This window comes from Terrapene carolina, unplaced genomic scaffold (assembly GCF_002925995.2).
Source record: "Terrapene carolina triunguis isolate 2854851 unplaced genomic scaffold, T_m_triunguis-2.0 Scaffold131, whole genome shotgun sequence".
NCBI lineage: Eukaryota > Metazoa > Chordata > Testudines > Emydidae > Terrapene > Terrapene triunguis.
Window position 1 is genome coordinate 14,236,086 of NW_020664482.1, and position 22,239 is coordinate 14,258,324.

Sequence of the window (22,239 nt, forward strand, 5' to 3'; positions counted from 1 at the left end):
CGTTATAGTGAAGTATTGCACAACTTTAAATGGAGCATGTTCGATCATTGAGCAGGGATGTAAGTTCGAAACAACGTTAAGCGAGAGGACTTTAAGTGGGGAGTTACTGTAGGTCATTCTGCCTCAAAACAACACTCTTGTTCATTTAACAGGGTATGAAAGGCAATGGAAAATTTCTGTTGAACTCGAAAATTTCAAATTTTTAGAGTATAATTTTATAGTGGTGAAAAATGTGTTTTTTAACACTGTAAAGCTGTTTCATCATTTCCTTCTTGTTAGGTACTAAACATGTTTCTAGCAAAGTACATGGTAAATAAAGTACATAATGCATCATTCTTTTCTGAAGGTCTCAGTAGTAAAATGTATTTTTCTAAAATCTAAAGCTTCAGCTGTTTTGTGTGGATTTTTTTCTAGTATTACAATGACTATGGAGATATTATCAAAGAAACAATGAGTAAAACAAGACAGATAGACAAAATTCAGTGTGCGAAGACGCTTATTCTTAGTTTACAGCAGGTAAGAATTATTCATTTTAAATGTTCATATATAAATGCAGAATAATAAAATATTCCTTGTTGGTTGTGGGTAACTTTTCATAGGAAATTGTGTGGAGGGGAGGGTTAGAAGGAGGTATTTAACTGTAAAGTAAGGCTCTATAATTATTTTTAAGGTGATTTAAAGAAAACGCTGCTTATTCTGCATTTGTCTTCAAGTATTATGCTAATGAAAGGTGGGGAAAAGATTGTAAAAATCTAATGAAGAGGGACTCTATCATAATATCTTCCAGTTCTAGAATAGTGAGCGGAGCCACATGTTCATTTTAATAATATGATAAATGCATTACAAACTTCCTTAATTACATGTTCTTGAGCAGATCAACAAGGAAAAATAGCTCCCACTTTTCCCCCCACTGTTTTCATTTTATCTAGTAATGAAAAAAATAAGGTAAGTCTATTACACATCAATGCTTGGCAAAGGCTTCATCCATCTCAGAAATTAAAATATCTTTCAAAACCCTAATTCAGCAATGACATAATTCAGGTGGACCCACATTGACGTTAGTGGGGTGCTGTGTGTTTGCAGGGGACCACCCACATGGATCTCATTTTAGGATTGTAGGCCTAGAACAGTGATTCTCAAACTTTTGTACTGATGACCCCTTTCACATAGCAAGCCTCTGAGTGCGACCTCTCCTCCCCCCCCCATATAAATTAAAAACACTTTTAAATATATTTAATACCATTATAAATGCTGGATACAAAGCGGGGTTTGGGGTGGAGGCTGACAGCTTGCAACCCCCCCATGTAATAACCTTGCGACCTTCTGAGGGGTCCCAACCCCCAGTTTGAGAACCCCTGGCCTAGAAAGAAAAATGTTCGAGTAACTGCTAATTTCTCTTTATACAGTTTTTGACTCTATCCAACAGGCTTAAGTTAGTAATTTTTTGTGAAACCATAAAATGCTGCCATCTCATCAGCCTTCTCTACATGTATCCTATAGACAATCTAATGATTTAAAAAAGGTATTAAACAGTATACTAATAACGGTCACATAATGCCAACTTGACAGGAGTTCCAAATACCAGTCTGGTTGGAAACAAAATACAAAGGGACCCAGAGAATGTAAAAAATATATTAAACTTGGAAAAATGCTTACTAATGCATCTAGGAAACGACATTATAGGGGAGAACCCTTGGAAGCAGAAGAGCTAAAAAGAGACCATAGGACTGATCGGGTATGTTGACACAGGGATAAAAGACCTGCAGCCAGGGTGTGTTTGGCCCACGTCATCTGACTCAGGCTCAGGCTGCGAGGCTAAACGTCACTGTGTAGAGGTTCAGGCTGGATACGAAGCTCTGGGACCTTCTAGCCTCGCAGGGCCCAAGCCCGAACAGCTGCACAGTGATTTTTCAGATCCTGAGCCCAAGTCAGCTGACCTGAGTCAGCTGCAGGTTTTTTATCCCTGTGTAGACATACCCATAGTGTACAAGAAATAAGACATTTTGCAGTGTAATATAACTGCAAAAAAGGCAATGAACTGCATAAATAGACACTTCATGGAACAAGCTGCTAGCAATCATTTTGTTCATGAATGCATGTAAATTGTATTTTGCTCCAGTACCTTGTAACAAAAAAGGTACTGACAAATGGAAAGAAGTTTAATGAATAGCACCAAAGTGGGAAGCTAGAAGTATTGATTTAAGAGGAAAGATTAAAAGAGCTCAGTGTGTTCAGTTTTGCCAAATATTGGCATAGGTCTACCAATAAATGAAGGATATAAACATGGGCGGGGGGGGGGTGGGGATCTAGGCCCCATTGAAGTCAGTGAGAATTTTGCCATTGACGTCAGGGGGGCCAGAATTTCACCGTAGAGGTGGAGAGGAGAAACTTTCATTTAGGGTGGTACAAGGGATGAACTAGAAATTAATGGGTTGAGTAGGCACTCCACACTACAGTGATAGGAGTCACATGAGAACCTGTGTGGATACCTAAATAGAAAATATTTAGGATGGGAATCTGGGGAATTGCCCTGAGAACAAGGTGTACTAAACTGTGCAGTTGTCTCATTCGGAATGTGCTGAAAGCCTCATATCCCGGGATATCTAAATCTAGACTAAACATATTAGAGAATATACTTTAAGGAATAATCCTGACTTGACAGGGAGATGTATTTGTAGACCTAGGTTTTCATAAATCACCAGTTTTCATTATTTTGTAATGAAACATTGCCTAATTATGCAAAATTTATTTTCTTACAATCACAAAAGTGAGAAATCTGGTTCTGTCTAGTTTTATACAATATTTGGTATATTTTAATCAGTAAATATCTTTCTTCCTCATTTCATGCAGCTTTTCAATGAGATGATACAAGAAAATGGTTATAATTTTGACAGATCATCACCGACATTTAGTGGTATTAAGGAACTTGCTCGACGTTTTGCTTTAACATTTGGACTTGATCAACTGAAAACAAGAGAAGCTATTGCCATGTTACACAAGTAATTATCTGATACGTTTATTTTTTTTTACTTCATTTCTGCAGACAAGAAATTTTGTCTCTGACATGACAAATATTTTGTTTTGGGAATTTACCAAAGTGATGTATTAATACAAAATGTTTTAATGCTAATTGAGGATCTTTTATTTTGCCAGTCAGGTAGAGGTGAAAAAAGTGATCTGCTATTGTAGTTTCACTTGATTCTAAGAACCATGTTTTCCATAGCTTTAAGTGGAGCCTGACTGTACTACACCAAAATAAAAAACTGAAGCACTGAATAACTTTACTGTTTAGCCTCATTCTGGTTCCTCTTACACTACATGACATGCTAGCAAGTATCATGAAGAAGTGTTTTCAACCTCTTTATGTTGATAAAGAAGGCTGACCCAGTTGACTACCGGCAGTACTCTTCCTTGTCATGTTGGAGAACCAAATTCATTCCATGCACTAGAGGATCAAGAAAGATTATGGAGACAGCAATTCCACCAGTTCACATAGGAGTAACACTGACAACTTTCAAAGGTGTCCTATCCAATACCTCTGGAAGAATGGTGGTTTTGACCTTGATCTTGTTCTTCATGGATTTAATGCAGGGGGAAAGGAGTGAAATGACAGATTAGAACTCTCTCAGTGATTAGATACTTTGGTCATGTGAGTGGTGCTATAGAAAACTGTAAAATAGGTAATTCTTCTGAATCTTAATTTTTAACTTTTTTTTTTCAGAGATGGCATAGAGTTTGCTTTTAAAGAGCCTAATCCACAAGGTGAGAGCCATCCTCCTTTAAATTTGGCATTTCTTGATATTCTGAGTGAGTTCTCCTCCAAACTTCTCAGACAAGACAAAAGAACAGTGTAAGTATTCTCTGAAAGTTCTTAATATTATGAAATGTTAAATGATGAAAACATCATAGTTAAATTTGATAACATTTTATCTTTAATGCCGTCTTTATTAACTAGGCAAAAAATTGCTATCACTAATGTTGAGGTAAACTTCAGTAAGTTTTAGAATTAATAGAAAAGCAAGGGAAAGGCAAGCTATTAAAGCAGAGTCCCTGGTTTTTGTAATAAGTATATAGTAATATTAGTTAAAAACTAAGGAAGTATTAGCTGTTCTATAATTAATAGATTACTTGGTGTCTCCTGTTCTGCTTTCAGCTATTGAAATCATAGCTTTTCATGGAAAGAATAAACAGCATTAACAGTTTGAAAAGCTTGCACTTCAAGTGTCTGTATATATTCCTAGTTATATAGGTAATAGGCTGCACTGGTTGGCTCATCTATGGAATCTTTCTGAGCAGTGCCTGTTAGAACACAGGTGCACCTCCTCATCTCAGCGTTCATGAACATTCTGAGAGTGGGGCTATATAAGGGGGCGCTGTGCCCTCTACCACCACAATTCCTTCCAGCTGCTAGTGCTAGATGGAAGTGAACTGTTCCGGTCCTTTGGATCCGATTTTTATTCCTACCGTAGTGTCTTGGATAGCCTGGTGGTGGTGGTTGTGTTTTTTTGTTTTGTTTTTTGGTTGTTAGTATAGTTAGTGTGTTAGTAATTTTTAGTTTTAGTTTTTAGGTTTGGTTCTGTAGGTTGGCAGATCCAAAGAAGAAGCCAGGTTCCAAGAGATGTGCTCTCTGTTCAGTCAATTTTCCGGCATTGGGATGATCAAGTGAGATGTGTTAAGTGCCTCAGTGAGAGTCACTCTCCCTCTGGGGGTTCCATCTGTTGGACCTTCACACCCAGAATGTGTAATGAGAGGTAAAAGAGGCTGCTAGGTGCTCCTGCTTAAGAAAACTTACTGCTAGACCTTTGGGTTTTGAGAGATCTTCAGATCCAAATGCTAAGAGGTCTCTATCAGCTCCAACTGCATCAAGGTAGGGTGCCTAAGAAGTCCCAGGGATGTCTTTATTGGTTCTAGCTGACATGCCTAGTTAGTAAGATCCTCCTGTTAAAGCTGAGAGAATGTCAAAGGCACCATGTGTTCAGACTGAAGTTAAGGAAGTATGCTGTCAGTTCCAAAGAAAAAGGTGAAGGAGAAGACAGCCGCTATCAGGCAGTTGTCTTTATCAAACCTAGTATCAATGACTGATCCGAAGAGGACTGTTACAGTAGTAGTAGAAGTTTGTTTGGCATCTGATTGTTCATTGGATATGAGTGAGAGATCGTTTGAGGATAGGAAAAGGAAGACTTTGTCAGTTCCAAGGTCTAAATCCCCTACTGATGATAAGAGAGGAAGGATGGAAGATGCTCTTTCTCTGGACCATCTCTGCCTCCTCCTCCTAAATCTCCTACAGGATCAGCAGACAGACCTTTCTCACAGTTCATGTTTCTTCATCCTCTGGGCTGTTTTCTCCAGTGAGATCCATAGTATATCTGAGGACAGATCCACAATTAAAGAGGATCAAGAAAGAGTCAAAAGATCTGAGCCCTCCACATTTATGCCCCCCAACTCTTGGTTTTCTCAGCCCTTTGGACATTTTGTACCTCTGTTTTGGATAGTCTCTTGCAACCTACTAAAGCAATTTGTGTTACCCCTGCTTCCTGTCAGCCCATTTCTAAGAAGTCAGATGAACTGTATCAAATCCCATGTGAGGAGTTTTTGTGTTTTTCATATTTTTCCCTTGCCACATTGTTTGGTGGTTGCAGTAGCGAGTAATATATTTAGGTCTGGTCAAGCTCATTCAACCCACACAGATAAAGAGGGAAGAAGTTGGATGCCCTGAAAAGAATTTTTTTCTTAATCTCTAGGTATTAGAGTATCTAATTACCTAGTGGCAATGTCCCACTATATAAATTCTATCTGTAGGAGAAAATGGCTATCTTTGTGCAAGCGTTATCAGACGAACACAGAAGATTGGCCAGTGCTATCTTGGGAGAGGGACATAATGTGACAAAGCATGTTCTCAGGGCTTCTTTTGATATTTTTGATTCTTCGGCCAGAGTCTTAGTATCTGCTGTTACTTTGAGAAGACATCCCTGGTCTGTTGATGACCCTGGACACTAGGTTTAAGATTTGGGATCTCACCTTTGAGAGTGATTCTCTTTTCAGTAACAAGGAGGACGAGCTTTTGGAAAAGTTAAGACTAAATCTACTCATTTGCTTGGTTTGTTTTCCACTGCTAGAAGGAGACCACCTACCCCTTTCTGTTACTAGATACAATTTTATCCTCAATCTTCATTGTATCTTTCAACTCAAAGACAGCAACACCACCAGCAAACAGCTTCTTCCTTGCAGTTTCAACAAAAGAGGAAGTCATTCAGGTCCAAGTCTTCGTCAAAGTAAAATGGAATACCAAAGATTCCATTTTGCAGATTATATAAGCATTTAAGACATGAATAAATGAAGTATTCTTACTTGTAACTTGAGTTCTTTGAGGTGACTCTGTATATTCACACTTCCCACCGACCCTCCCCTCCTTCTCAGAGTCCTATCTTTGTTTCTTTGGGTTATCACTAGAAGGAATTGAGATGGTAGAAGGCGCAGCACCCACTTACATAGCTTCTCACCCTCAGAATGTTTGTGAACACGGATGGGAGGGGTAATAGAGCACACATGCACCCTCTAATAGGCACTGCTTAGAGATTAAGTTGCACCGGTTGGCACATTATCCATAAGTGTGAATATGCCAAGTTACAAGTAACCTTTATTTGTTCATGTACTAAATGTGTATATAATTTCTAAAATGGAATTTTTGATATGCCATGAGTAACTAGACTGGAGCAAACAGTATGATCACAACAAGTCAAACTATTTGTTTCAGTTGTTTTCACGCTAAGGTGGATGAACAAGTCTAGCCATCTTGTTGAGTTTGCTGTTGGCAAGACTTTTTTGTTAATTAGATTATTAAAGTATTTGAAATTAGGAATGAAGATGACATTATGATGCAAGTTTTTGAGTAATCAAATTTACATTTCTTAAAATATAGGAATGTCTTAATATATTCTGCACATTTATAATCATTATTTCTTTTAAAGGTATGTTTACTTGGAGAAGTTCATGACCTTTCAGATGTCTCTACGAAGGGAAGATGTGTGGCTTCCTCTCATGTCTTATAGGAACTCCTTACTAGCTGGAGGTGATGATGATACTATGTCAGTCATTAGCGGAATCAGCAGTCGAGGTTCTACAGTAAGGAATAAGAAAACAAAACCAGCCACAGGGAAGCGGAAAATACCTGAAGGTGTGAATTTTTTCTTACTATGAAATATATTGACGTTTTCAGAAGTTAATGAAGCCAACCTCATTTACACAAGCTGGGGATCTGACCTTGAGTTTTCATATTTGTCAGATTGATAAGAGTATCTCTGTCCTTTAATGTATCTTTACAACCTAATTTTCTGTATATATATTTCTTGCAATGCTACCCTGAATAGGAAGTCTGAATGATAAGACATGGGCACACAGATCAAGTGAAGGAAAAAACAATGTGCTTTTAGTGGTAAGGTATTTAAAATAATTTATGCAATGGTCAGTTGTGCCAAGGCATTCTTGAGTACATTTTACTCTGCAGATTCTTAAAAGTTATTATTGATCCCTAATGGACACCTTGAAAGATATATCACTCTATATTTGTCATATTTAAATAATTTGATTTTAAATTGGTGTGAAAAGTATATGCTGATATTGTTCTTCACTTTCAGCTGAAGAAAGCAGTAGTAGTGACAGCATGTGGTTGAACAGGGAGCAGACAATGCACACACCAGTCATGATGCAAACGCCACAACTCACTTCCACAATCATGAGGGAGCCTAAGCGGTTGCGACCTGAAGAAAGTTACATGGGTGTATATCCAATGCAGCCTGAACACCATCAAGCTCCACTTGATTACAAGTATGTAGAAACAACTAACACATACATTGTATTACTGCTCAAATATGAAACCAGTTCACATTTAAAGGAGAATAATTTTTTTTAAGCACGCAAGTAACGTGGATGTTGGCTCAAAGACAACAAGAAGAAGCAGCTAGGCAACAGCAAGAGAGGGCAGCGATGAACTATGTCAAACTGAGAACTAACTTGCAGCATGCCATGTGAGTAAGACTGAGTAAAAAGATTATAATTTTTTTCAATTTTCTTGTGCGTGGCTTCATAGACTATATATACTTGTATAGTCCCCGTTACATTTTTTTTGAATTTTACTATTTTTGAGTTGCTTTGATATCTTGGCAATTGGCATCTTAGAAATGCCTAGAGATGGAAGCAATGGCAAAATAGAAATGAAGCTAAGATAAAATTAACTTAGCTTATATGACTAAGCAATTTAAGCTTTTTCATTTCTTACTATTTTTATTTTTTCATATAGATTCCAAAGATTTAAAGTAATACCATGTCTTTTAGCATGACATGAGTTTGATACAAATATGAACTTGAATCTGATGCTAAATTAACTGTTATCTGTGGCAAATTTTAGTATACTGTATTGAATTGTACTGGAGAATACACTTCAAATGCAATATCTTTTTGAGTAAAAAGATTATTAAAACAAGAGCTTTATATGTGTAGAAGAAAAAGTCTTGATTCCAAGATCATGTTTAATTTTTGTGACTGTTGAAAAACAAACACTTGAAGTTCAGAGAAGTTGTTTAGTCCAAGAAGTCCAGTGGTACGTACTTATGATTATCCAAACTTACTTACACAGATCTAAAAAAGTAGAACTGTAAAACATTGCCTAGTTGCTCCAAATGACAAAACTCACAATGGAATTTAACACATTATAAATTAATAAACAGTGTCTCCCACGTTAGGCATGCCCACAACCAATCATCTGGTTGTCACTCAGAGTGTCACAACGGAGTGTCACAACAACTATTATCCTGGTCAAGATAATTGCTAGAGCTAGCTCTTACGGGGATGGTTTAAGACAGGTTACAGGGAATTTCAGTTTTTTAACGATTGCATGATTTTGCAAAATAAAAACATATATTTTTTTAATTTTTTTAAACTAAGACTGTTAAAAATTTATCTCATTTTTGTTAGGCAGGGAGGGAAAACACACAATACCCCACACTCATATAGGCTGTTGTCAGTGATGGGTGTAATGTCCACATCATTCTGCGGCGCCAATGCTGCTTTCTTGGGCCGATGATTTGTAATGGATTGGGAGAGTGGGTAGGTTCAAGAATTGCCTGTAGAGATCCATGTTTTTGGGAAGCACCTTCACATACATATTGTTACCAGCACATGCTAGAAAGCTTTGGCCTTTGGGACCATGGTCTCTCATGGCTCTGAACATTTAGACCCAAGCATATAAAAGGATCCATGGCTTTGACCCACCTCTAAGTTCCTTCCAGCTACCAGGCTGTCTAGTTGAACCAAGAGTGATTCCTTCGTTGAGTGATGTCCCTATGGGTGCTCCACTGTAGGTGCAGCAGCGCTCCCTGCTCCTGGGATCAGTGATCTTCATTAGCAGTGCCCGTTGGACCACACATGCACACCTCCCTGTCTTGCATGGCGCGTGTAGCATGTGTATATATAGCTCTGTGCAGTCCATCTACCTCTCAAGTGCCTTTGGTATGGGACGGAATCCAGAGCACAGCCTTTCCATCCTTTGAGCTGTTAGATAGTGCCTTACCTGTTAGTTTAGTAGTTATTTCTTTTCTTTATCATTTTTCCTTCCTCTGACTCTTCCCGTTAATTTGTAATTTAGGATTTCATTTTCCCGCTTCCCGCCAGGGAAGCCTTTCTTCCTCATCTTTATACCCGGATCTCCTAGATTTAAGAGGTATGTTTCCTGCTGGCAGGCATTCCCGGTAAGCAATAGTCACCCACAGTACATCCACTGCCTGGGTGAGGGACATATCCCACAGAAGTGTACCCATTGCCACAGCCTGACTGTCAGGGCCAGAAAAGACAGAGACATTTGGCTATGACTTCTCATGGAGCATCAGACCATGGTCTGGACACTTCCCTTATGTGGCGCTCTCACACTGCTAGGTCATCCACCAACCCTCATTCGCCACATCCTTCTAAGAAGAAATCTTTTCTTCTTCGAGTGCTTGCTCATGTCCATTCCATGCTGGGTATGTGCTTACTATGTGTACTGTTGCCGGAGATTCTTCTCTTAGCGGTATCCATTGGGTCAGCTCTAGCACCCTCTGGAGCCATGCGTGTGTGTATTGGTATAAGGGGTGCTGACAGCCCCGCACTCTCTCAATTCCTTCTTACCTCCTTGCTTTGGCTAGTCTCTTCCTAGTGGTTTTGGACTTTTTCTCCGTTCGTAGTGTTAATAGTTCAGCGTATATAGTTTTTGAAAGTGATAGTTATATAGTTAGTGTATGTAGGTCTTATCATCAAAGGATTTTTTGTCCCAGGGACTGGGCATGCCCCAGATTTCAAGTCTTGTGCCTCTCGTGGCAAACCTATGCCCCTGAGTGACCTGCACTCGAGTTGCTTAAAGTGCTTGGGGGAAACTCACATTAAGAACAAGTGTAAAATCTGGTGAGACTTCAGACCCCACACTAAGAAGGACCAGGACATCAGACTAAAGGCTATCCTCATAGAGGCCACCCTCAAGCCTGTCTCAGAGCCGAGCAAGTCCGATTTGGCACTGAGTATTTCGGCATTGGTGCAAAGTGCTCCCTCGGCACCAAGCGCTTCCCAGTACTGTTCTTCATCCCTGGTACCATGGAAGAAGCACAAAAAGCAGCGCACTGAGAGAGGGCGCTCGCAGGTGCAGAAGAGGAACAAGCAGGGAGACGGAGTGAGACCTGCACTGGGCCGCTCTTCTACCCCTGGACATGCGTCGGCACCATCGACTCCATCAAGAGAGTTGAGTCTGGTGTGGGACCCTCCACTGATACCAGGGAGCCACGATACCCACTGGGGAACCTACTATCTGTTGCTTCCAGAACCAGAAGGGAACAGGGTTCATCAGGCACCTTTCCGACACCAGGTCCTCCGGCACCACCCAGGGGCAAGCCCTACCTGATCCTGGCATTCCAGCAGCCATGTTTTATATCAACAAGCAAGGAGGGGCCAATCATCCAACTTGGGTCAGGAGGCCGTCACTCTATGGGACTTTTGTGCAAGACACTCCATCTCGAGGCGTCTCACGCCCCGGGAGCCCAGACCGTATTGGCAGATCACCTCAGCAGGTCCTTCTCCTCTCACCACAAGTGGTCCCTTCACCTGGAAGTCATCTGTGTTATCTTCCAGAGGTGGGATCCTCCTCAGGAGTACCTGTTCGTCACCAATCAGAACAGGAAATGCCATCAGTTCTATTCACTGTGTGGGCACAGCACAGGCTCCCTCTCCGATGCCTTTGTGCTCTCATGGGAAAACCACCCGCCGTACCCCTTTCCACTGATCCCCTTGCTGTTCACAATGTTCTCTAAAAATCAAATGGGATAAGGCAAGGGTTATCCTAATAGCACCAGTGTGGCCATGCCAGCATTGGTTCAGCATATTCTGGACCTCTCGGTGGCAGCTCCACTCTCGCTTCCACTCCACCCGGACTTGATTTCACAAGACCATGGCTGGCTTCTTTACTCGAAACTCACCTCTCTGCACCTAAATGCATGGATGAATCCTGAAGAACAGGCCTGCTCAGCATAGGTTCAACAGGTCTTGCTAAATAGCCCTGGTATAAGGCTTTCTACTATCTACTTGACCAAATGGAAATGTTTCCCTTGTTGGGGCCTCTGAACGGGATCTCTCTCCATCTAGAATTTATCTTCTGTCTATCCTGGACTACCTGCTCCACCCAAAGCAGCAAGGTCTGGCACTCTTGTCTATTAAGGTTCATCTGGCAGCCATCTCAGGCTTCCACCCCCAGTGAATGGCAGAATAGTGTTCTCATAATATGACAGTCTCGTTTCTCAAGGGGTTGGAAAGACTGTATCCTCAGGTTCGCAAACTGAACCCCCACTTCCCATGGGACTTAAACCTGGTTCTGTCCAGGCTTATGGGCCCCCTCTTCGAGCTGTTAGCATCATGCTCCTACTACTTCTCTCCTGGAAGGTCACCTTCCTGATGGTGATCATCTTGGCCAGAAGGGTCTCTGAGATCAGGGCCCTTACATCAGAACCTCCTTACAGGGTGTTCTTCAAGGACAAGGTCCAACTGCGCCCCCATCCAGCCTTCCTGCTGGTGTCACAATTCCACAACAACCAGATCATTTTTCTACCAATCTTCTTCCCAAAATCTGAACAAAAGCTCAAAGGAATGATGGCTTCATACACTGGACGTTAGGCAGGCCCTCACCTTTTATATTGAGAGGACTAAGCCCTTCCGCAAATCCATGCGACTCTTTGTGGCAGTAGGAGAAAGGATGAGAGGGTTCCCAGTATCAACCCAAAGAATCTCATCCTGGATAGCTGCCTGTATTTGGCTTGCTATGAACAGGCAAACGTTTCCTCCTCCAGCCATTGCGCCCACAGAAGCCCAGGCTTTGTCAGCAGCATTCCTCACACAGGTACCAATCCAGGACCTCTGCAGAGCCGAACCTGGTCATCAGTTCATACCTTCGCATTTTACTTATGCCATCACCCAACAGGCCCAAGATGATGCTAGTTTTGGGAGAGCATTGTTACAATCAGCATGTCCATGAACTCCAAGCCCACCTCCTAGGGTACTGCTTGTGAGTCACCTAGCATGGGATGGACATGAGCAAGCACTTGAAGAAGAAAAAATGGTTATTAACCTTTCATAACTATTGTTCTTCGAGATGTTACTCATGTCCATTCCATGACCCACCCGCCAATCCCTTTGTCAGAGTTAACCATCACAAAGGAACTGAGAGGGTGCGGTGCCAGTGGTGCCCTCCCCCTTATACTAGCGCATACCTGTGCATGGCTCCAGAGGGTGCTAGAACCAGCTCAAAATATAACCAGGGAAATATCTCCAACAACCATGCATGCAGCACACACACACCTAGCACGGAATGGACATGAGCAACACATCTCGAAGAACAAAGGTTAGTAACTGTTTTTTCCCCATGCTGACCGGAGGAAACTAACTACCTCATCACCCTCTTGATAAACCACCCACCAGAGCACCATCCCCTACAAAGTCAGTAGCTTTGACATCTTTGGGGATGAGACATAGCTCCAGGGGCCATCTGAGTACCTCTGGTACCACAGCTAAAGAGCCAAAACGGGCGGATCTGCAGTCGACGGCACCGAGGACCCTGGCACGAGATCTTCAAAAATGGACACCCCAACCAAATCAACTTCAGGCTCCATGGCACCAGTGAAACCACCGGCAACACTGTTGGTGTCGACAGTACATTCAGCACCGACCAAGCTCTGCACCTGTGCGCTCTCTGGCACCAATGACACCTAGGCACCATGCAAGACCTCGACTCCATCTGCTGGCTGCCCAAGCGAATGCACCTCTCCCTCTGCACTGATGCATCCGCCGGTGCCAATGGTGCTCCTCCCTCCTCCCCAGGAGTTCAGATACCCTAAGGACCTGCTCATATCTGACCTGCCTGAGTCACCATTACTTAGACATGAGCTCCTTCTGCCTCCATCCTTTTATCCGGAGTCACAGCCCTACTTCTTTTCTCCTCTGAGGATGGTACTGCTCTTCCCTGACGAGGAAGAGGAGAACTACCCCTTACCCTTACGTTCAAGACAGGCACAAAACTCATTAGCTACACATCCTTATTATCTGCGACTTCCAACCAAACCAGGGTCCTGGTACGGAATGCCATGGATGCAACCCCACATGCCATTCCCTACACATTGGCCATACTGTGATCCGTGGGCCATGTACAGATCACAGTTTGGGAATCCTCCCGTAGAGTAAAGCTGGAGGCATACACATTCACCATCACCATCCGTCTCTCGACCACCAGAAACCAAGACACTCCCAACAGCAGACGTGGACGAAAAACAGGAGGAGGAGGTTACACTACCACTCCTTTTCTTCCCCCGATGAGGCTATCATACTTCCCACCCCCTACATCAACAGATGACTTTAAACACTTTCAGGAGCTGTTTTGCAAGATAGCAGACTCCTTCCAGGTTCCTTTGGAGGAAGTGAAAGAACAGCAGCACAAACTGCTCGACATCCTGCATGCATCTTCATCATCCAAAATAGCCCTACCTGTCAATGAGGCCCTTCTTGATCTGGCCAAGGTGCTCTGGCAGATCCCAGCATTCATGCCACCGACCTACAAGCAGGCAAACAAGAAATATTATGTCCCCACTAAAGACATGGTATTCCTTTTTTCTCACACCACTCTAAATAACCTAATTGTCAATGCTGTGCGCAAAAAGGGACACAAATACCAATTTAAATCCACCCCTTATGACTGGGATTGGAAGCGACTGTACTAGGGCTGTTGGTTTAATCGCAGTTAACTCACGCGATTAACAAAAAAAAATATTAATCGTGATCAATCGCAGTTTTAATCGCACTGTTAATAGAATATCACTTGAAATGTATTAAATATTTTTGGATCTCTTTCTACATTTTCAAATATATTGATTTCGATTACAACACAGTATACCAAGTAGACAGTGCTCACTTTATATTGTTACTTTTTATTACAAATATTTGCACTATAAAAATGGCAAACCAAAGTAAGGTTTTTTGTGTTTTGTTTTTTTCCAATTCACCTCATACAAGTTCTGTAATGCAATCTCTTTATGGTGAAAGTGCAACTTAAAAATGTAGATTTTTTTTTGGTTACATAACTGCACTCAAAAACAAAACAATGGAAAACTTTTGAGCCTACGGCAAACAAGTTTGTTTACGTTTACAGGAGATAATGCTGTCCGCTTCTTATTTACAATGTCACCTGAAAGTGAGAACAGGTGTTCATATGTCACTTTTGTAGCCGACATTGCAAGGTATTTACGTGCCATATATGCTAAACATTTGTATGTCCCTTCATGCTTCGGCTAGAGGACATGATTCCATGCTGATGATGTTAGTTAAAAAAATGTGTTAATTAAATTTGTGGCTGAACTCCTTGGGGAAGAATTGTACGTCTCCTGCTCTGTTTTACCTGCATTCTACCATACATTTCATGTTATAGCAGTCTTGGATGATGACCCAGCGGATGTTGTTGTTTTAAGAACACTTTCACTGCAAATTTGACAAAATGCAAAGAAGATACTAATGTGAGGTTTAAGAATTTGAAGTGCCTTCCAAAATCTGAGAGGGACAAGGTGCAGAGATGCTTTCAGAAGTCTTATAAGAGCAACACTATGATGCGTAAACTACAGAAGGGGGGAGGGATAGCTCAGTGGTTTGAGCATTGGCCTGTTAAACCCAGGTTTGTGAGTTCAATCCTTGAGGGGGCCATTTGGGGATTTAGTTGGGGATTGTTCCTGCTTTGAGCAGGGGGTTGGACTAGATGACCTCCTGAGGTCCCTTCCAACCCTGATATTCTATTAAAAAAAAAAAAAAAAAAAAAAGAACTTGAACCACCAATGGCATCAGATGATGAAAATGAACATGCATCAGTCGGCACTGCTTTGGATGGTTATCAAGCATGGACACGTCCTTTAGAATGGTGGTTGAAGCATGAAGGGACGTATGAATCTTTAGTGCATCTGGTACATAAATATTTTTTGCTCTCTGGCTACAACAGTGCCACGGGAACGCCTGTTCTCACTTTCAGGTGATATTGTAAACAAGAAGTGGGCAGCATTATCTCCTGCAAATGTAAACAAACTTTTGTCTGAGCAATTGGCTGAACAAGAAGTAGGACTGAGTGGACTTGTAGGCTCTAAAGTTTTCCATTGTTTTATTTTTGAATGCAGGGATTTTTTGTACATAATTCTACATTTGTACGTTCAACTTTGATGATAAGGAGATTGCACTACAGTACTTGTATTAGGTGAATTGAAAAATACTATTACATTTGTTTTTTACAGTGCATCTCAAGTAGACTTTCCCTTGGAGAAGGTGGTTCTGTTCCTTTATCTGGTAAAGTAAAACAAGTCGGGTTTCATTAAGATCTCAGATCCAAATGAAAAAGTCCAGTCAATTTAAGCACCTCAGACTGTGAAAAGAGTAACAACCATCATTCTTTTGAGTCACATAAATTGGCCATGAGTCTGATATTTTCTGAGATCTGTTATGTCCACACACCAATAGTGCTGAGGAAGATGATGGTGTACAGCAAATCTTGTTGTTCTTCCCAGTCTCCTCTCTTCATATGAAATAAAAAGAGCTTTTTTCATGGACTGGGCCTGGTTTTATGTCGTTCAGGTTCAGCGACAGATAACCAAACTCTCACTTCCTTTCTTTAGTTCCATCACTCTTCATTACAATTGTAATTCATATCCAGGATTTTCTAATATGTTTTTATTTTTTATTTTGAGTAGCTCAGATCAGTGCTAAATAAATCTTTTTCTTCTAATTTCTTCAGTCGGCGTGGTACAAGCCTGATGGAAGATGATGAGGAGCCGATTGTTGAAGATGTGATGATGTCATCAGAAGGGCGAATCGAAGACCTAAATGAAGGCATGGATTTTGATACCATGGACATAGACTTGGTAAGAAAATTTAATGATTTTTTTTTAATTTAAGCCTGCTATTATTTCAGTATTAGCTAAAGCCAGTGATTCTTCTTAAATAAACTTATTTTCTTTGCATCACAGAACAATTAGTGGTCATGTTTTTAAAAAAGAACTGAAGGTGGTTTTAACAGTTTTGGCAGGTTTTTTTTTTTTATGTAAAGATATTGGCAGCACAGTTCCATTTTTTATTATTCAAAGTTCCTCTTCACTTTGCGGTTCCTGTGGGTATTCAGTATGGCGTGCACATACATGCCTAGTGGCCGGGATCAGAAACTCTTCAATGGCAGTGTCTATTGGTCTGCCCCTACACCTTTTCATGCTCTCAACTGAGGGCATTAAGGGGAAAATAGTCTGATTGCCTCTCCAGTTACAGTCTGGGACAGAATTTTCCAGTGTCTGTTTCTCCTCTTTAGTGTTCTGCTTCATCATAACCTGTAAATATAAATAGTGGTTAAACTTTTGGATATTGAGTTGGGGATAATGTGGGTCCCCTTCACCCCCTACCCCCGCAGTTCAATCACTGTTTCAGGCACCTATTATGTCCAAAGTTCCAGGCTTCAAGCCTTGAGTGGAATGTCCCTGGAATATCCAGGTGAGTAACCTGCACAAGACCATCAGTATTGCCTTGGAGAAGCAAACATTCCTTCGAAATGTGGCATCTTCTGTGCCTTCCTTCCGTATACCAGACAATCTCATGAGTTCAGGTTCTGGAGGTACCTTATTAGAGATCTCCATGAGGACCTGCCTGAGCCCTCCCTCCCCACATCAACCCATCTGGAGCCTCTGGGCAGCCCTCCGCACCCGCTCTCAATGGATTGGAGTCCTTCAGCAAGCATAAGGACTCCATGCAGTGAAAGCATGAGGAAGATAAGGGCAAAATCCCTGCAAGAAGAGGTACATATTTCTTAAATCCTCCAAAAATAGGTCTTCCTTGACTCTTCCTCCCGCACCATCCACCCGAACCAGAGGCTCCACTGGAACAGTCGATGGAGGAGGAATAGCTACTAGCATCAGCTCCACCAGCAGTGCTTTCTTTGTCCTCTCCAGATGAGGCAGTATTGCTAGCGTCTCTATCACCAATGTACAACTTTAAGCGGTACCAGGACCATCTCAGGAGAATCAGACTCTTGTCAGGTTCTGCTTGAGGAGGTCCAAGATCTGATCCAGGAGTTCCTAGACATTCTCCAGGCTGTGACTCTCTCCAGAGTGGTTTGGCACACACCTGCCAGATGTGACCCAACCCCAAAGATGGTTGAGAAACAATTTTGTTTGTTTTCCCACAAGGCAGCAGAATATTTGTTTTCTCAGCTTAATCCAAACTCCTTGGTGGTTCAGGCTGTCACAGAGAAAAGCCGGCTACACCAGCCCAATCCACTCCCCTGGACAAAGATGCAAAGCAGCTGGATCTCTTCAGAAGGAAGATTTTTCTCATTGGACAGTTTAGCATTCCAAATAGCAAATTACCACATGTTCATGTCTAGATATGACTTCTTGAATTAAAACAAGCTATTTGACTTTGCGAACAAACTGCCTCCGGAATGCAGGCCTCACTTCCAGGCCATCCTGGATGATGGAGTCCCTTGATACACTGGACACAGCATCACATTCCTTTGCTATTTTAGTAGTCATGAGAAGGGATTCATGGCTTCAGGGTTCCCAGATCAGTCCATACTACCACTGAGGACCTTCTCTTTGAGGTTAGCACTCTCTTTAGCCATATATAACAACATTTTCAGTACACAGTGCTCCCCGTTGGCCTCTCAGTAGCCCCGAGGGTCTTTACAAAATGCTTGCAGTGGTAGCCACTTACCTTCACAGGCAAGGCAGACCAATATTTTCCTATCTGAATGATTGGCAGTTCATAGTCAGCCATGCCAGGAAGTACTCAGCAACCGCCGCTGCACTTCAAATTGTTCCTTAGGACTCCAAGTAAATTTAATATCCACACAAACCATACACTTCATCAGGGCAGACCTGAACTCAGTCACAAGGAGCACCTATTTACTTCAGGACTGATTCCTTGCCAGGAGGAATCTCATCGGCTGCCTCATCTCAGCCCTCAGATTACAGTCTGATTCTGCTTAGTCCTGTTAGGCCATAAGGCAGCGTGCGCCTGTGTCATCCCATGCAAATGGCTGCACTTATGACACCTTCAAATCTGGCTACAGACAGTCTATGCCCAGAACAGTGATCCTTTGGACAAGAAAGTTTCTTTTCCACAGGACATGTTGACATTGCTCACTTGGTGGGAAAACTGTGTGGGTCTTGTGTGTGTGTGTGTGTGTGTGTGTGTGTGTCTTGTGTTTCCACACGATCTACAAAGACACTCATCGTGGACGCTTCCCTACTGGGATAGGGAGTGCATCTCGACAATCAGACTGCCCAATTTTCCTGGTCCCCATACAAATCTAGGCTACGAATCAACCTATTTGCCCTTTGGGCGGTTCACAAAGTGTGCAAGACATTTCTAGCCATTATTTGGATCTCATGCATGCAGGTCAAGAATAGACAATAGCATCACCATCTACTATATAAAGAAGCAGGGAGGAGTGAGACCTACCCCACTCTGCAGAGAAGCAGTCTAGCTCTGGAATTGGTGCATCAAGCGTCAGGTCACACTCGTGGTAGCACGTGCCAGGGGTAATGAATTCCCTGTCAGACCAAGCGGTTTGAGCATTGGCCTGCTAAACCCAGGGTTGTGAGTTCAGTCCTTGAGGGGGCCACTTAGGGGATCTGGGGCAAAATCAGTACTTGGTCCTGCTAGTGAAGGCAGGGGGCTGGACTCGATGACCTTTCGGGGTCCCTTCCAGTTCTAGGGGATAGGATATCTCCATATTTTATTTATTTATTTATTTATTAGATTCACGAATGGGAACTCTACCCATTTATAGTGTAGCACATCTTTCAGTAGTAGGGCAGGAGGAGAAGGGGGTCTCATCTTGGGATCTTCTTTGCAACCTAACAGAACAAGGAGTGCCCAGCACACTGCTCCCAGACTGCCCAAGACCTCAACTCCAGATGGGCCACCTTCCTGGTGCAATGGTCAGATCCACTGATGTTTGCCTTCACTCCCATTCCCCTATTGCCTCCCATACTCAGGAACATTGAGCTCAACTGGGCAAGTGATCCTGATAACTTGCTGGTGGCCAAGGCATTTCTGCTTCACCACCATCCTACAGCTATCTTCCCATCTGTGCATCCACCTACAACCATTCCTGAACCTGCTGTCCCAGGACAGGGCCAGGATGAATCATCCCAACTCAGCTTCCCTGCATCTGGCATGTTTTTCGACGGATAGTGAAAACAGAGGGCATGCTCTGAGGAGACCTTTGTGGGGAAATGCTGTTCCGCTAAATGGCAATGATTCTCTCTTTGGTGCCAGCAGCTCCACTTTTTTCCAGTGGCATTGGGAATCCTCCTCAGACTGGAATATCTTCTTTCATTGCAGATGTCTTGTCTATTAGCTGCCAAATGTACCTATATGAAGCCATCAATGTTTTCCCTCCCCTGGAGGACTGCTTGGTCTTTACCCATCCCACTACTGCAAAGTTTCTGAAGGGCATCATAGGGACATTCCCTCCAGTTTCAAAACTGGATCCTACCTGGGATCTGAACCTTGTCCTTTTTGCTCTTATGAGACCACTGTTTGAACCCTTAGCCTCCTGTTTCCTCCTGTACTCCTCCTTGATGGCAGTTATCTCTGGTAGAAGGGTTGGGGAGCTTGGGGCCCTTGTGGCAGAGTCACCTTACACAGTTTTTCACAAAGGCAGGGTTTCTTTGCAACTACATCCAAAGTTCATATCTAAAGTTCCTTCTGGGTTTCCCCTTAACCAGACTTCTCACCTTCTGGTATTTTATCCTACATCTCACAACAGTTTGGAGAAGACAAGACTCCCTTCCCCAGATGTGTGCAGGGCTATAGTCTTCTACTTGCACAGAACTGGCACCCTTTCAGAAGTCTACAAGGTTGTTCACTGCTGTTGCAGAAGAATGAAGGGGCTCCCAAAAGCTCTGTGGATTTCCTATGGATTTCCATAGCATGCCCTTTGCTATGATCTTATGAAAACCCCATCTCCTCAAATGGTCAGGGCCCCTTTTACGAGAGCCCAATCAGCATTGGTAGCCTTCTTACAGGGAATATCCCCCTCAGAGATGTATAGAGCAGCTACTTGTGGCTTCATACACACCTTCACCAGGCATACTATGATTCAGGTTTCACCTGGAGACCCCTCCTTTGGTACAGCATACTTCCTCACACCTTCCTCTTCAACGAGCACTGCTTGGGAGTCACCTGTAGTGAAGGGACCAGCACATGAAGAAGAAAGGAAAGTTACTTTATAGTAACTGGAGTTGTCCCAGATGTGTGGTCCCTGTGGTTAGTCACAACCCACCCTACTTCCCCTCTGCTTGGGTCATCTTGTGATTCATGATAGTTCAGAACTAGTGCAGTGGTTGGTCCATGCCACCCATTATGCCTTCGGTTGGGAGCATGAGGAAGTGCAGGCGTGAACCAACAGATGCTGCTGTTGAAGACTTCCCAATCTTGGGCATACAGAGTGCATGCACACCCAAGAGTAATGACCCATAGGGACCATGCATCTCAAAGAATTCCAGTTCAAGAAATAAAGGAAGGTTACTTTAAGTTTATTTCGTTGAGTTTGCATATGTTTTAAAATAATTTTTGGCACTTAATATACTACTTGTTCAAACTGTCATACAAAAAGTAAAAAAGAAACAGTTATGCAGGAATAAAAATTAGTTTTTGCCTAAGAATACATTTTTACCCTTTTAAAGTATGAATATCATCTGTGCTCCAAAATAAGTGATTCTTTTTTCCTGTACCTTTAATGTAGCTTACTATTAACATATTTGGTGACAGTTTGCTTGCTTTTTTTTAGCCACCATCAAAGAACAGGAGAGAGAGAACGGAGCTAAAACCAGATTTCTTTGACCCTGCTTCAATCATGGATGAATCAGTAGGTTTAGTCAAAAGGGGGGGGGGGGAACTAAAAAGAATGTTAATTGTAAGATTAAATATATGATACAACTGGGTGTGTAGTTGGAAAGGAATACCCAAGATTGTGGCAACTTAATCAAATACTAAGCACTACTTTGTGATTATTTTGACAACTGGTATATAGCTGATGAAACCGTCTTCTGCTGTAATTCTGTTTTGTAAAATTTTCAGAATTTGACTATGTAATATAAGATACTTCATATGATATCAGTAGTGGCTTTTTTCATGACAGGAAAAGTAATTAATGTAAACAATATTCTTGAATTTCTAAGTAGGTATAACTGAAATACCACACACTGTTGATATTAAGGTATTTCCAAGTTTCTGATTTTCTATGTTCTGAGTGTAATTCCCTGTGGTTAGGTCAAAAGGAAAATGAAAAGAAGACAGTACTACTAATGTGGAAAGACATTTCTGTAGGAGCAGTTAATAGTATATATTATATATTATGTAGGTACGTCTTCACTACCCACCGGATCGGCGGATAGTAATCGATCTATTGGGGTTTGATTTATCGCGTCTCGTCTAGACGCGATAAATCAATCCCCGAACGCGCTCCCTATCAACTCCGGAACTCCACCAGAGCGAGAGGCGGAAGCGGAGTTGACGGGAGAGCCGTGGCCATCGATCTCGCGCCGAGAGGACCCAAGGTAAATCGATCTAAGATACGTCGACTTCAGCTACGCTAGTCTCGTAGCTGAAGTTGCGTATCTTAGATCGATTCCCCTCCCCCCCTAGTGTAGACCAGCC

At 42.2% G+C, this 22,239-nt stretch overlaps 1 protein-coding gene across 4 annotated transcripts in view; it reads left to right on the plus strand.

The window, feature by feature from the left end:
* Positions 1-22,239, plus strand: part of STAG2 (stromal antigen 2) — a 178,014-nt gene that overhangs the window by 150,806 nt on the left and 4,969 nt on the right. For all 4 annotated transcript variants that reach the window (XM_024195504.2, XM_024195523.2, XM_024195514.2 and 1 more), the window contains exons 26-33: positions 415-516; positions 2,851-2,999; positions 3,722-3,850; positions 6,969-7,174; positions 7,635-7,824; positions 7,911-8,024; positions 16,322-16,448; positions 21,371-21,448. In XM_024195504.2, the coding sequence (XP_024051272.1) occupies positions 415-516; positions 2,851-2,999; positions 3,722-3,850; positions 6,969-7,174; positions 7,635-7,824; positions 7,911-8,024; positions 16,322-16,448; positions 21,371-21,448 (1,095 nt within the window). The remainder of the gene's footprint in view (positions 1-414; positions 517-2,850; positions 3,000-3,721; positions 3,851-6,968; positions 7,175-7,634; positions 7,825-7,910; positions 8,025-16,321; positions 16,449-21,370; positions 21,449-22,239) is intronic.